The sequence below is a fragment of the Macrobrachium nipponense genome, chromosome 14 (assembly GCF_015104395.2).
Source record: "Macrobrachium nipponense isolate FS-2020 chromosome 14, ASM1510439v2, whole genome shotgun sequence".
Lineage (NCBI taxonomy): Eukaryota > Metazoa > Arthropoda > Malacostraca > Decapoda > Palaemonidae > Macrobrachium > Macrobrachium nipponense.
The window spans coordinates 67,297,181-67,314,680 of record NC_087207.1 but is presented as its reverse complement, the minus strand read 5'-3'; the positions used below and the strand labels follow the sequence as shown (position 1 = coordinate 67,314,680).

General features: G+C 37.1%; 1 protein-coding gene across 3 annotated transcripts in view; it reads right to left on the bottom strand.

Moving 5' to 3' along the window:
• The window catches only part of LOC135226573 (uncharacterized), a 283,782-nt gene that overhangs the window by 20,823 nt on the left and 245,459 nt on the right, over nt 1–17,500 (bottom strand). For 2 of the 3 annotated variants that reach the window (XM_064266258.1, XM_064266255.1), the window contains exon 3: nt 7,570–7,681. The exons of the other annotated variant lie outside the window; for it this stretch is intronic. In XM_064266258.1, coding sequence (XP_064122328.1) covers nt 7,570–7,681 — 112 coding nt within the window. The remainder of the gene's footprint in view (nt 1–7,569; nt 7,682–17,500) is intronic. 3 annotated transcript variants of the gene reach the window in all.

The window sequence follows — 17,500 nt, the reverse complement described above, 5'->3', positions numbered from 1 at the left end:
ATGTTGTGCTCAACGACGTTTTATGAGGGTCTACAGCTGAAAATTCTAGAAAGAAAGCCGAAGGCATTTTATTACAGCCATAACCTCCAAAGTCATGGTATACTGTATAAGAGAGCAACGTCCTATAGCTACAGCGCGTTACTTATTATGAAACCTCGCGTAGTTTAGTCATGAAGATCAATGTCTAAAAGGGGCACTGTAACATTTGGGTTTTCACCCAAAGTAAATTATTGTCGAAAATCAACCTTACAGCTACGGTACTGAAACATAGTTTTTAATTCAAGCACAGGAAATACAGTTTTTTTTTTTTTAATAATTGAGGATTTAAAGGCTAAAGCCTAGTAACATCAACAGGCGATTTATTATTATTATTATTATTATTATTATTATTATTATTATTATTATTATTATTATTATTATTATTATTATTATTATTATTCTTATTATTATTATTATTATTATTATTATTCCATAAACGAGGTCAATTTCAGGCCAGGGTCGTCTTAGGTGTTCAGCTGAACACCAGAGACGACATTATTATTACTCAGAAGTTAAAGTATGGCGTAGAAGCTTAACGCACGCGAAGATATCATTTCAAGATAATTGCTTGCCTGATCTCATGAAGGCAGATGTTGTCGAGTTTGGAGGATGGTTTTGGGGTGGGACTAAGGCTCCCGATGCCAAGTCCTCTTCAATTACATTAATACTCGTGTGTGTTTATGCGTATGAACCCACTTATAAATACACACACGCATGTATAGATATGTATTCCTCGTGCGTCGTTATCTGTCTTCGTATGTCTGGTATTAAGAAGCGCATAGCAGCACGGATAATTATATAAATGTGTAGCCACACTTCTGCAACCTAACCACCCATAGGCCGCTGCTCCAACCCAGCTGGAGCTAATTTGGTCTCATATCGGGCTAAAAATAACTAAATAAGTAAGTAAGTAAGTAAGTAAGTAAGTAAGTAAGTAAGTAAGTAAGTAAGTAAGTAAGTAAGTAAGTAAGTAAGTAAGTAAGTAAGTAAGTAAGTAAGTAAGTAAGTAAGTAAGTAAGTAAGTAAGTAAGTAAGTAAGTAAGTAAGTAAATAGAGAGAGAAAAGTCAGTATCTGCCGCCTCAGAATCTGAGAAATTTACTTCTTCAGAGAAAGAAAGCTGATGTGACGATTCAATTCTCATCCTGATAAATTGAAGGCCGAATCGGAATATCAATCAAGAAAGGCGAAGATAGGAAGAGTAAATTGTTTTCTGCGTTGGTTGCAAACCGAGATGAGGGAAAAAGTCGCCCGAAATGATTGGTAAATTGGTAGATTGACAGAACTAGATAAACAGATCTATATAGGCAGAGAGGTGTCTATTTATTTTCATCTGATTTTTACACAGGTCGAGATGTGTGTGGTTGTGTGTGTGTGTATATATATATATATATATATATATATATATATATATATATATATATATATATATATACACACACATACGCAAGAGACAGTGAAATCTTTCGTATATATGTGGAGAGAGATAATCCTGTAATATATTTTTGCACCCTGCATCGGGGTGTCAAAACCTTGTGTGTGGTTTCGTGAAAAAAAGTAAATAAAATAAAAAAAAAGAAAAGAAAACGCTAACGTTCCCGGCAGGAGGAAGAAATCAGCGGCCAGGCCGTACACGCCCCCCCCCCCCCCCACCCCCCCCCCCCCCCCCCCCCCCCCCCCCCCCCCCCAGAGAAGCACCCGTCAAAATATCCTAACAAGCTTATTAAGTTTATCCGGCTACTCCGTGACAGGTATAAATAACGCTGTTACGTCTCCACCATGGTAAATTCCACCACGGAATATTACACCTTAGGTAAATTCCACCACGAAAAATTCCACCATAGGTAAATTCCACCACGGTGTATTCCACCATGGAAAATTCCACCATGGAAAATTCAACCATGGTCAATTCAACCAGAATAAATAAGTAAAATAAATGTACTTAATATGAAAATAACTGTAGGTAAGAAAAAAAAATGAATACGTTTATCTCACATTTTCTTTTACAATTAGGATAAAAATAATGGCAATTGAATCAGAAACAGTAATTACAGGAATTTACTTCAAGAAAATTTATTTCAATTGTGAGCAATACTCGTCAGAAATTCCAGACAGTTTTGATTCGCATAATTTTCAACAAGGTTTTTTTAATCGTGCATCAATAATTTAATAGGTCTTTTTTTTTTGAGTCTCCGCGTTGAATGTGTGCGCTTTTTGTTTGGCTTAACCCTTCCTCATGTTCCACAAATTTGGATGTGGGGATGTTATCGAGGATCGCAAAGCATTGTGGGAACCCTCGACTGCATTATTCCCTCTTGGTAGGTCATTTAAAACTCGGTCACGAACATTCCAAAGTTCAATCGGAAACAGTGGGGTGGGTTCTCTTCATCGACGAAGACCACACGAATTCCCCTCACTCTCTCAGTATAAGTTGTCTTCTCAAAATAAACTTTAGATAAACTCGGAAGGGATGTCTTCATCATCAGATAAATCTTCAGATACATGGACGACGTCTTCAATTGGTCAAAATGCTTAAAGCAGTAAAACACTTTATTTTGGGCTGAAACATCTCGTCGTTGTTGTACCCCCGACTCTCACCAGGTGCACAGATCTTCCGCTAAATAGATCGTCCGAGATGATAAACACATTCAACTACTTCAGAATGAGGAAACACAGAAACAAATGAATTATGGAGAGCTTTTACAAAATCCACGAGAAAAGTTGCTGGCCGACAATTCTCTCTTAAATTACGTACAGCAGACAAAAGTCGATGGTACGAGGAATCTTTTTTGTCAGGAAGTAATGCAAATAGTCTTGGCACACATGATCCTCCTATGATCACGTGTAGAGCTACTACCCGACACCACAAACTAGGCGACACCTTAAAAGTTCCATCATAGGCTCGATTTCTAGAACTTTCTAGATCGCCCAAGCCTTTTTCTGAAGAAAAAAAATAAAATTCTATTTGGGTCATTAATGCAACTGTCGAAGGCCAAAAACAAAGAGCCATTTTCTAAGTACTTCGCTGTAGAAGGAGATTTCAAATCCTGTCCTACAAGTAGGAAGCACTGGAATTCCTAAGGAATATTGCCTCCACTTACGTATGTTACGTGAAAGTCCTGGAATAGATTGCGACTGTGACTGTGATTCTTCATCGAGATTTTGTACAGCATTAGCTATTACTTCTCGAGGAGATACTGTGCCTGTTCTCATTACCTCTTACTGCTGTTAAAAGTTGTATGTATTGTAGCACGGCAACCTTTATAAAAGTGTTCACAACGCCATTATATTTATCTGCATGCTTCTCATAAAATATAGATTCCTTTCATTCACAGTCTGTTTTCGCTTTCGTTTTGTTCTTTCTTCTGCCAATGATGAGTAAAAAGTGGCCAGTTCGAGGGCTTCCAAAGTTTGAATAAATAAGAAAGAAAAGTAGAAGTACAAAGTGAATTAATTTAAGTGTTTAAAAGTAAAAAATGTATTCTGAAATAAACAACTAAATTGACTACATATGCCGCTCATTTAGGTTTAAACAATCAAGTTTTAAAAGTCGTAAGCAATCGAGTCACGGTGATATTCCAATATCCCCCGCGGTGGAATTTACCGTGGAAAATTTTTCCATGGTGGAATTTACCGGTCACCGTCTCTCTACCTGCCTTCCGAATTTATCGAATTCCTTTCATTATCGCGCTTCAGGGATAACGAATTGGGAAGTGGGTGAAGGGAGGGGGGGGAGGGGGGGGGGGGAGGAATCGTCAGCGAGGTGTGAAGTCGGGGGAGGTGGGTTGGAGGGAACTGCTTGTCGTCCAGAGTCCAGACTAAGGAATAGGAACATATTTTCTCTAAGGATGAGGTTGAGGAAGCTGAGGTGGTTAGAGGGACTTAGACTTCAAGGATGAGGAAAGGGGAATGCTAGGTTTTAAGGAAGAGGAAGGAGGAAGGCTTGAGAGAGAGAGAGAGAGAGAGAGAGAGAGAGAGAGAGAGAGAGAGAGAGAGAAGAGAGAGAGAGAGGTAGTGTACGGAATGGGAGGTGAACTGAACAATGCCGCAAGAAGAGAAGAAAAAACCCCCAGTAGAAATAAAGGAATAATACGAAGAAGTATAGAAATAAAACAGATAAAATAAAATGAAATTTTTATTGAATTCTGTTCGCACTGTTTCATAGGGGAAAAACAAGAGAAGTACAGGCAAAAATGTACAGAATTCTTTTCCTGTGGTTGTGTAGTTGACCAATGTAAAAAAAAAAAAAAAAAAAAAAATAGAAATAAAAGTATCCGAAGCAAAAATGAAGTAAAAGGCCTGTGGATTTAATTTCTTGCTTTAGTGATTCATTGTGTTGCTGAGGCAAAAGCAAATGTATGAAAAGGAAGAAGACAATAAAGTAGACTTTTCATATTTTCCTCACTTTTGGGGGCCGTATATAGAACAATGGACCATTGAAACGACGTGTGAATTTTTAGTTATTACGTTTCGTTTTCGATAAACGAGTCTAATATTAATTTCGAAAGCGGACATAGCCATCGCATCGTTTTGGGGAGAGTGATACGTGATAGTGTTAGCTGGTCTCTTCGAGGCACCAGAAGAGTTTAAAGATCCACATCTGCTTGGATGAGAACTGAAGAGACCGAAGTCTAGAAATGAGCGGAGATAAGTGGAAGTGAAAGCACAGAAATTATTATTATTATTATTATTATTATTGATTATTATTATTTTATTATTATTATTATATTATTATTATTCAGAAAATGGTTAATGAACACAAAGAATAAAACGCGCTTATAAACAGATAAAAGAACTTTTGTATATTTTATCCGGAAGTTCGAAAATATTACGATATTTTGCTCTACTCGCGTTAATTACTCGTTAGAATGCAATTACTGATAACACACAAGTAAATTAGAAAAAAAAATACTGCTACAATTACGTACAAATATGCACTGAATTTCCAGAGTGTGAAACATAGATTAGAGGATTACACGTGTAATTCGCTGTATTTCATTTTTGTGTATATATATATATATATATATATATATAGTATATATATATATATATATATTATATAATATAGATATAATATCTATATATATAAATAATATATTATTATATATATATGTGTATATATAATATATATATATATATATATATATATATTAATAATATATTTTATATATACATATATAGTGTGTGTGTGTGTGTGTATAGTCTTATATATACTATATATGGATAGGAAGATAGATTGATAGATGGGTAATGCGTATTTAACAGCGCAAATGCAGTGTTTTTTCACGATATTGGAAAAGTATAAAACTATGTGCTAAAAATAATCATATATCAAGAAATGTATCTCATTTAATTCAATTTCTGATTAAAAAGAAAGCATTTATTATAATAATTAAAACAAATTGACTCGTTACAGTGTCTGTTATCGTGATCAAACAATTCCTTCTGTGGATTATATATATGAAATTTGATTCTTATTTTATATATAGAGGATTTGGAAAATGTTTAAAAACGTATCTAGATATTTATTTATGAGTAAGGAAGTCCGTATCTGTGCAGGTTATTTTTTTGAATGAGCACCGGAGAATGTGCTCTACTAGTACATACATACATACATACACACACACACACACACACACACACACACATATATATATATATATATATATATATATATATATATATATATATATATATATATATATGTATATATATATTAACTAACTTTTTATGCAGGGAAAGATATGTATGTTTTGTAACTGACTGAGGGCATAGCTTGATAATCATGTGTAGCTACGAACTCGTCTTCCGAGAGGCGTTAGGCTCAAAGTACGCAACCCAGCCAACTCCTCCACGAAGAAGTAAAGTTTTCTTCGATACAAAATGGTTCCGCTCATTTAATGACACATACGGTTCATGTTGGTATAATTTCATAGAAATATTAAAATTAATTCTTTATTTAGTGCAACACTTGCTAACGATTGACGATTGCACATTACCCCTAATGGCAGGAAGGAAAGCGATATCAGATATTTTTTTGTTTGTTTGTAGGTTTTATGGTTCTTATTCATGTCTGAATTAGACGTGTGCAGTTGTGGCGCCAGTTTAAAGGTAAAATCAGTCAGTTCCTCCCCATAAGGCAAAGTATTACGTTTCGACGTTGGGCGTCTTGACATGAATACATTAGCTGATATTTTACTCTTAAGGAAAGTAAAACAGCCTCTCTCTCTCTCTCTCTCTCTCTCTCTCTCTCTCTCTCTCTCTCTTATCTTGCACCGATGTACAATTGTACCATGTGCGTATATTGCTTGTATTTATTCAGCTATCCTTATTTCTTGCAACAGCAAATTGTAGAGCGTCTCAGTGGCGTGATCGGTATGGTATTGGCCTGCCACCTCGGTGGCCGCGAGTTCGATTCTCGAACATTCCTTTGAGGAGTTAGAGATGTGTATTTCTTGTGATAGAAGTTCACTCTCGACTTGTTTCGGAAGTCACGTAAAGCTGTTGGTCCCGTTGCTGAATAACCACTGGTTCCATGCAACGTAAAAACAATATACAAACAAACAGCAAATTGTAAAACGCGAACGAACAAACAAACGAGGAAAAAGCAAGTGAAAATAAGAAGTGAATCAAGGTTATTGCCTAACATATTATGAATCAAATCCAATAGAAATATTCCAATATGAAGAATTAAGTTCAATTTTCCATGTTCCTTGTGAAGTCTAATAAAAAGTTGGCGAATCAAACTTAGAGGGTTTCCCAATGTTTCGAAAATCTACAAAACCGAGTGAATGGGAGCATTGAATGAACTTTATTTTCCTCACAGCGTAAACATCCAAAAATAGATCAACGTCGCTTCACGTCACCCTTTTCCATTCATTCATTCATGTATTTCTGACACATTCTCCCATTGATTTCTTACGCATTCATTCATTTGTTTCTTTTGCCGTCATTCATCTATTTCTAACGCATTCATTCGTTTATTTCTTACTCATGTATTCATATTTCTTATGCATTCATTCGTCTATTTCTTACTTATACATTCGTGTATTTCTTACGCATTCATTCATCTCGTAGGTGGATAGCGCCCTCACTGGACTCCATGCGGTGTACTGTAGGCATTCCTTGTATTTCTTTGCAGGGTCCTTGCGGGCTCTAGCTGCAACCTCTTTCATTCGTTCCTTTTACTGTATCTCCGTTCGCATTCTCTTTCTTCCGTCATACTTGCCACCCTCTTTTAACCATTGATTCATAGAGCAACTCCGAGGTTTTCCTCCTGTTACACCTTTCAAAGAGTTTTGATGTAAATTTGCGTTTCATCGCTGAATGACCTCATAGGTTCCAGCGCTGGGCCTTTGGCCTGGATTCTATGTTCCATTCTATTCTATACGCATTCGTTCATGTATTTCATACAGCTTCAGGTATGAATTTCTTATGCATTCATCCATGAAATTCCTACATTTTTATTCATGCATTTCTCGCGCATTCATTCATGGATTTCTTAAGCACTCATTCAGTGGGATCGTCCTTACCTGGTGACTTGTCGGAGACCTTACATCTTGCCTTATTACATCGGTAGAGACCAGCGCATGCGCAGTCGCCGTCCTCCCGGCAGTAGTTCCCGCGCACTTCCCTGCACCCTCTCTGGTAGGGGGGAGAAGGCACACATGAGGTCGGGGGACAGGGAATGGCTGAGATGGGGGGGGGGGGGGGGGGGCGGTGTTTAGGGGAGATTGCGTCAAAGAACTGGTCTTCGACTTAAAACAAGATTAAAAAGAATGGGGGAAACGAGCGCCTTTTAACGGTGGCTACAATCAAAGGTTGAGGAAATCTGGAAATCTCAGCGAATTATAACATTAGATTCTAGATATGATGACGTTATTGGGTGATTGTTGCTGAATTTGTAAAGTTAAGAATTAATTTTATATACAACATGTACCACATAGGAAACACATACATACATAATATAAAATAATGAATATATATATATATATATATATATATATATATATATATATATATGTGTGTGTATGTGTGTGTGTGTGTGTGTGTTCTTATGTATGTGTATCTCTAGGTTTGAATGTTACTTGACAATATGTACAATGATGCGAATACACATTGCAGATATAACGATATATACACAGTTTATTGATATGTGTTTGTGCACACACACACACACACACACACACATATATATATGTGGGTTTGTGTGCACACAATAGATATATGTATGTTATATATATATTTAATATTATATAATATATATATATATATAGAAATAAGCAGAGAGAGGAGAGAAAATATACTTTTCTTTGTGGATTTCCAATAGACATGCTATAAGGACCACAATACCTGGATATACACATATATTTTATGCATTATAAATATTATAAACGTGAATGTTTATTGGACTGCTTGGAAGTTTCAGTACTACCTATACATGGTGTAAGTCTTTTGGGAAAATGGTATAAATTATTAAGTAACGGATCCCCTGCACGTAGAATGGGCGTATTTGATGTCGCGATTTAAAAAAAACAAGACAGGTGGTGGAGTGGGCTTCGAACGCGACTGTTTCCTCAAAAACGTGAGAATTGGTTAAAATAAAGAATCTTCTTGGAATTTCTTTCTGCATCTGAAGCTGTATTGAGTCGTATAAGTCGGATATAGCTCTTTATATTGACCAAAAATTTCATTTCTCTTTTGCAAAATATTGTTGTGATATAAGGACGCAGTCCAGTCCAGTTTCTACCGTTATTGAAAAGAAAACGATATATTGTTCTTATTTTTTTATGTATTTTTAGACATCATGGGATCAAGGTGTTTTTTTACTCTGCATACTTATTTAGAGGTCTTAGATGAGAGAGGCGCACTTAAATATATCGAAATACATAACGTATGTCGCTAAAGTAGTGTTTTTTTTTTTTTTTTTCGTTTTTTTTTTTTTTTTTTTTGAAAAAAATTTATATATGAAACTAACACGAGTGTTTCTAAAAATTGTCCTGCTGGAAAAAATGCTTTCACTTAACTGTTACTTTGTAATCGCGTGACAATCGAACTTAAATGATGATTGACTGTTTAACCAAAGTTTAATTCTTAGCTGACACATCCTACCAAGAGCATATTCCATGAGAATAAGTGTAGTGAATTGTACCGTAAGTCTAGATTATGTGGCAATTTAACTAACGTTGAGCGCGTTAACCCTCGCGCTTAATTTGCCCAAAGAAGGAAAGAATGACCAACTTAAGAGACGCCCCTCCTCCTCCTCCTCCTCCTCCTCCTCTCCTCCTGGGAAGATAAGAGTCAAACAAGTGGACCCAATTAAAGACACGTTCAGAGCCACTCAACGGCCTTCGGAGCACCTCAAGAACAAAAAAAGGCCGCGAGGACCGCCCTGCAAATGTTCGGTAACGACGTAACGACCCATCGACACTGAAAGAAGTCGCGGAACAATTGCCATGGGCGACATTTAGAGGGCGTCCTTACACAGATCCAGTGGCACTTCAGGAGACGAACGGAATTGTAGCTGCATAAAAGGGGTTCTCCCCGAAAAAGAAAAAAATTAATGAAGGGGAATGGAAATAGAGCGCGTGATTTATTTTTTCCCTGTTCACTTTTGATAGTCGATTCTCGGGCATTCCACTAAGGGGTGAGAGATGTGTATCTCTGGCGTTAGAAGTTCACTTTCGACGTGGTTCGGAAGTCACGTAAAGCCGTTGGTCCCGTTGCCGAATAACCTTACTGGTTCCATGCAACGTAAAAACACCATACAAACATACACTCTTGATAGTCATGATGATAAGGAGGACTTCTTGGGACAATTGGAAATTCCTTCTGATGTTAGGAGGAGGAGGAGGAAGATAATGTCCCTCCCGCTTAAGTAGTATCAAATCAGGACGATTAGGGTAGTGTGGTAATGGTTCTCCTTTTTGTGCGAGACAAATTAGGATCATCGGAAGGAGAATGTAAAAGGCTCCAATTATTATTTTTTTTCTTTTTAGCCCCAGAATGCGAAACTTCAGTATGGGTTCGATGTTTTCCTAGTCCTGTTTCGTCCTAGACATATTCGATTCCGAAATCTTCTTATATATTCATAGAAAACCCGAGTCCTTAAATGGGGAAGGAAATTGTCCTTCCATTTTTCTCAAGAAAGTGAATTTCCCCGTTGAAATAGGGTAGGTGAAATACGACATCAATTATTTTCCCATTTTGTCCTAAGAAGACCGTAATGGTAATTCAGATTTTCAAAAAATGGAAATTGAAAAATGAATTATATATATTTCTAAGCGGCCTAGAGAGATACAGAATGAAGCCATCTGCCATTCTAACCAAGGAATATTTAGGCGTTAAATATAGTAAAATGACTAAGCGTTCTTGTCCGTCAGCCATCAGAAATATAATAGTTTTATAAAGAAAAAACACGAAAGTAGTTTCTCCGTATTCTGCTAGGAAAAGTAAAGGCCGTTGTGTCATAAAAAAAATGAAATATGTATTTTCTTATGTTCCTGAACACTGAATATTCTGTTTTTTTCCTAAAAATATCAAGTTATGTCAAAATTCGCATTTTCGTTGATTATTCTTAAAAGAAATATTAATTTTCTTACTCCCATGAAAAGATTGAAGATTATTATTATTATTATTATTTATTATTATTATTATAGTATTATTATTATTATTATTATTATTATTATTTTATTTTATTATTATTATTTTATTATTTTAATTATTATTTATTATTATTATTAAAAAATCCTCATAAGCAGCACGAGTCCTCAAATGGAGAAACAAACCCAGTTATGTAAATGTACATTTATTTAAATTGAAAACTTTACATTTACATAGCTGTGGATTTGTTTCTGCATTATTATTATTATTATTATTATTATTATTATTATTATTATTATTATTATTATTATTATATTATTATTATTTTATTATTTTATTATTATTATTATTATTTATTATTCAGAAGATGAACCCCATTCATGTGGAACAACCCCACAGGGGCCATTGACGAGAATTTCAAGCTTGCAAAGAATATGGTGCTCAATTGAATGAAGTAACCCAATGCAATAGAAAATACAAAGAGGCGAGAGCCGTTATTGCTATGCCGAATAGAAAATAAAATAGAAAAGGCTGCCGAATTACAATTGTGGCAGTTAATGCAAATGAAGAGGAAAGGTAAGGTCGCTTGATAGGACTGCCATTAGAAAAATCTGACCGAATGCTTCTTAAGTCGTGATAATAATAATCAATAATAATAATAATAATAACTAATAATAATAATAATAATAATAATAATAATAATAATAAAAGAAGGAAGCAGACCATCTCTTAAACACTTCCCGTTGAATAGGGTGGCTACGTCATTTTAGAGTGAATGTTATATTATTGTCGTCTCGATTTTGTTTGTAATTCTCGTCTCTTCTACCTTAATATTGGGCAACAATTGGCTAGCGTTCATACTTTGGTAAAGTAGTACATTAGTGCCGTATTTACAGCAGTATTTAATAATATAATAATAATAAATAATAATAATAATAATAATAATAATAATAAATTAATAATTTTATTCTATTATTAGTATTATTGAGTACTGCCATATTTACAGCAGTATTTGATAATAATAATAATAATGATGATAATATTTGCTATTATTATTATTATTATTATTTTTTTTATTATTATTATTTATTATTTAGGAAGCAGACCCTCTCTCAAGCATACTTTATTTAAAAGTAATGGCTACTTCAGCAGCATTACACTTGTAGAGATTCTTCTCTATTTGCGAATAGCGGCTTTTTCAGTGCCTACTTAAACAGGCCAGTTAGGAGCCCGCCTTATGAGGAGGTCATGGTAAAAATAATTACAGGGTCTAAAATAGGTGTTTATATTTGAATTTTGATTTTCAGACTAAACTCCATCGATGTGACCATTAGTCATACAAAGTCATTAACGATTCTCTCTCTCTCTCTCTCTCTCTCTCTCTCTCTCTCTCTTCTCTTAAAGCGAGCTTTCGTCTGGAGCTGCCAGACATCCTCGGGCTGGGAAGCTGAGGGTGGACTGATCTTGGTTGCGGTGTCCGTCCTCCTTATATCTGTGGTTGACAGCAAGGGGTCTGCCCCATGCTTGTCTCCTATTGGCTGGTGGCGGTGAGTCTTGTTTTCATTGGCTGCCTGAGCCAGGTCTCAAGCCACTCTCCTCGAACCGATGGTTGCGTTGCAGCATATCCTGCAGCCGCCTGGACCTCCTAAGCGGCGCTGTAACATTGATGGGCGTTGCGCTACGCTGTGGGACGTCACGGCTACTTTGATTTCCATCGGCTGCAGGAGTACCTCCTTTCGGGGGGCTTGTTTGTTCATCCATAGAGTTGTCATGATCGGTGGTGTCATTGTTAGTGGCAGGTCTTCTCATACTCGTCGAGGGAGGGAGAAATTCTTCCTGCGTCGTATTCAGTGAAGGTTTTATTTGCCAGCAAATAAAACCTTCACTGAATACGACGCAGGAAGAATTTCTCCTCCCTACGAGTATGAGAAGACCTGCCACTAACAATGACACCACCGATCATGACAACTCTATGGATGACAACGCCCCCGAAGGAGGTACTCCTGCAGCCGATGGAAATCAAAGTAGCCGTGACGTCCCACAGCGTAGCGCAACGCCCATCAATGTTACAGCGCCGCTTAGGAGGTCCAGGCAGGGCGGCTGCAGGATATGCTGCAACGCAACCATCGGTTCGAGGAAAGTGGCTTGAGACCTGGCTCAGGCAGCCAATGAAAACAAGACTCACCGCCACCAGCCAATAGGAGACAAGCATGGGGCAGACCCCTTGCTGTCAACCACAAATATAAGGAGGACGGACACCGCACCAAGATCAGTCCACCCTCAGCTTCCCAGCCCGAGGATGTCTGGCAGCTCCAGACGAAAGCTCGCTTTAAGAAAGAGAGAGAGAGAGAGAGAGAATCGTTAATGACTTTGATGACTATGGTATCATAGTTATCTGTAAAATTCAAATATATACACCTATTTTGACCCTGTATTTTACCATGACCTCTTATAGGCGCTCTACTAGCCTGTTTAAGTAGCACTGAAAAAGCCGCTATTCGCAAAATAGAGAAGAATCTCTACAAGTGTAATGCTGCTGAAGTAGCCATTACTTTTAATATATTATTATTATTATTATTATTATTATTATATTATTCTTAAAGACTGCTATAAATACGGTGCTAAAGTATTTATAATAATAATAATAATAATAATAATAATAATAATAATAATAATTGTCAGATATGTTTTAGTCACCGCCACACAAGGTTATACTATAATATTTAATGAATGACGTAGGAGGTTTTCCCCGCTTGTGTTCCCTCACTAATTACTCTATAGTGTGCCCAGATATGGTGTTCAGTATCTCTCCTTTGTCCTGGCACGCTTCAAGGGAACAATAACCAGAGTTAATTGGGTGAATTTCGCCGGCATTATATTCTTAACGCTTAGTTCGTGTCATCAGGTGAAGGAATTACGTAACTCTACGGGATTTGCTACCCGCGTTTAACTTGTAAAAAGATACTGTGCTGATTTTATATAATAAAAATATTATGCTGATTTTATATATTATTGATATTACGAGCTTAATGAAGCACGCTACGCCTGCGCTGGAACCCGGCGCTTCCAATCGTGTCTCCCCCCTACCATCCAGATCCCCTACCAACCCTGTCCCCACCTCAGGTGCATAAGCATGTTTGCAGCAGGAGGGTGGATGTGTCATGTTGCCCCTACCCTCCTGATCCCCCCCCCCCCCCAACGGTGGACAAAACAAGAAAGATACAGTAGAATTTTATTATTATTATTAAGTTGATTTTTATAACACTAGCAATTATTTATCAGTCGCTTGATGGTATCGAACTTGAACAATCCTGAATTTCAAAACTGAGACATATAAACAAATTATTATTATTATTATTATTATTATTATTATTATTATTATTATTTAAACCTGCACAGTTTATTTCCAGGACAGACCGTGACGCATTAGTCGGAACTTCAGAATAGAAAAATATCCCTCAAATCAACTTAAAGTCTTAAGAGAATTTGGAATCTTAGGCTTTGAAGGAGATTAAGATAATATCTTTAGGACTGGGAAAGGAAAAAACGAGAAAAATAAATACGTATGTAGTAAATTACACACACACACACACACACACACACACACACACACACACACATATATATATATATATATATATATATATATATATATATATATATATCACTTACTGTGTGCGTGTACGTATGAATGTATGTATTAATTTATTCACGAAATATGCTAACATCAATACTGGAATGATGACATACGCATACATACATACATACATACATATATATATATATATATATATATATATATAATATATATATATATATATATATATATATACACACACACACACACACACACACACACACACACCATACTTTCACCCGTGAGAGGGTTTGATGTCAGAAGGTCCCGAGCAAGTCTCTAATGGTAAGGTATTAGTCCAGTACCCTGTTCTTGACGCCAACCGAAGTTAGTATACACCCACAGCTAGGCCGACCGGTGTCAGCCAGGCTGGTTGGGATCGAACCACGAACTTTTCATTTGAGAGGTCAGCGCTTTACCACATCGTTACAACTCCTTTCCTTCTCATAAACACGACAGAATTCACGTACCTCCGAGCGAGAAGAAGCACAAATTATCCCTTGAAATAAACCATGAGACACATCTTCACTCTCGCCATCGTCGGTCTCTCTCACCTGTCATTGAGGTCGGCATTCAGGTGGTCGTCCAAGTAACCCGCGCCCCCACCTCTCTCTCTCTCTCTCTCTCTCTCTCTCTCTCTCTCTCTCTCTCTCTCTCTCCACGCTGTTAGACCCTTGAGTGCATCTGCGTTATTCCCGTGTATCGAACCGCCTGCCTTGCCTGTTCGTGGTAGGCGCCGCTGAAGGAGGGCGGAGGTGTAACAAGAAAAGGCGCATCTCTATGGAGACGTTTAGGTGGCCACAGACGTCATCCAGCCTCTGCCTCGACTCCATCTGTTCCTGGCCGGTTTCGTCTTCAATCCAGCATATCATGATGTTATTTGATTTGTTTACGTCACATGGCGTCCCGACGACTGTAGTAATTCACCGGTGCTTCGAGTAAAAGCGTGATCATCTTTTTCTGTGGTGCGTCGCCAACCGACCCAGATCTGTGTGTTCTCTTGTAAAAGAATCGTCGGTTTTGTAGTTGGTTCAACCTTGCACTTCTTCTGTGGCGAGCCGATGCAACTGACAGCGTAATGCTATGTTTTGTGGCAATATATGACATATTCACTCTAGTGACATTACAAGCATTGCTCGCTCTGTGGTGTTTGCGGCTCTCGCTGTCTCCCATTACTGTTCTAACCATGCTCCTGGTGCTTGAGACACATTCCTAACGTTTAATGGTTTGAATGTAACCTTAATTACATTATTTGGTGCGACAGCAATCTCTGTTGGTGGTAGTATATTGAATTAGGTCGTGCTGTGCACAAAGTCCAGTTATCTCATCTAGCAAAAGTTTGCTTTCCTTGAAATCGTTAGGACGTTTTTCAGTAGTAATTACTATTACGTGAAGGTGAAATGTACTGATAAATAAATGTCCTTGTGGAGAGATCCTTGGAAAAAGGAGCACGGAGCGAATTCTAAATCTTTGTAGTCAACGGAAAGAAACTGGGAAATACATAAACTTGCGAGCTTAAAAGGCTGTCAAAAGCTGGGTTTATATTCCCGTTAACAGATGTTATTCTTGTATTCCATTTTCTCAGTAGAGTCACAGTTCCAAGGGTTCGTCCCCTGAAACATTCTCATGAAAAAAAAAATCCTCCCCCTCTTCCAACTCGTCCATGTTGTTTCAAGCTCCACATTCCTTAATTACTTTCAATTCCTTGTCCCCCATTCTCTGCTTGCACTTGTTGATGACCGAGTGGGAGAAGGAAATAAAGGAATAAAAAGATAACTGATTGTCTCTTCACACGCTGTTTGCCAATCCCGACGTTCTTGCCTGTTGCTCGAGTCATCAGAATATAAACTGGTGCGATCATCTCTTCAAATTGCGCGACTGTTTATCAAATGTCTCTCAGATTTGAGGAATGAATTTCAAGTAAGACTCCGGTATTGGAAGAATATCTCTTAACTGTATCTGAAACTGGAACCTGTTTCTTAATGTTACTCCAGCAAGTAGTGGATTTTCTCCACAAATGTATATTTCAGTCTCAACTAAGAGTTTTTAGTGCAAGATTGCCCCAACTTTAGACGCGAAATTGGATGATAACCATTTCTTAATATGTTTCTCAAACTCGTGTCTCCTTGAGACGAATTCCTGCAAAAATATTGCATTAGTCCGTGATACATCTTCATTAGATGAATTTCACTCATTTTTGTCGTTGTTCATTGTTATACTTTTACCCGACCCCATTTAACTGGTTGACAGATTCAGGTTCCTCAGATCATGCCCAAAACCATACTCGTTGCAACGCCAGATTACTTAAACAAATCAAATAAAGAATTCGAGAGGAAATGGTCACATGCCTTTTTTTTCTATATCCTAAACGAAACCTTTTATCCTCCTTTTATAGGGTCGAGTTTATGACTCATTTCTTCCTTTTACAGAGTCGAGTTTATGACTCAGTTTTTTCCTTTTACAGGGTCGAGTTTATGACTCATTTCTTCCTTTTACAGGGTCGAGTTTATGACTCATTCTTTTCTTGTACAGGGTCGAGTTTATGACTCATTTTTTCCTTTTACAGAGTCGAGTTTATGACTCATTTCTTCCTTTTACAGGGTCGAGTTTATGACTCATTTTTTCATTTTACAGGGTCGAGTTTATGACTCATTTTTTCCTTTTACATGGTCGAGTTTATGACTCATTTTTTCCTTTTACAGGGTCGAGTTTATGACTCATTTCTTCCTTTTACAGGGTCGAGTTTATGACTCATTTTTTCTTTTACAGGGTCGAGTTTATGACTCATTTCTTCCTTTTACAGGGCCGAGTTTATGACTCATTTTCTCATTTGACAGGGTCGAGTTTATGACTCATTTTTTCCTTTTACAAGGTCGAGTTTATGACTCATTTTTTTCTTTGACAGGGTCGAGTTTACGAGCCATTTTACGATGAATACAATGCAGATCGAGAAAAGGTAAGTGGTGGTCAAACCAATCGTGAAAGCGCGCGAATTGCACGTAGGGGGGATCACTGCGCATGCGCCGGACGTACCATGCACTCATGGCTAATGCCTGAAATTCTATTAAGATTTCCTTTCCCTTTTCGAAAATAGTGTATCTTTAAGGGTAATTAATTTCAGGGTATTTCTTTAGATCATATACAGCATATATATATATATATATATATATATATATATATATATATATATATATATATATATGTGTGTGTGTGTGTGTGTGTAA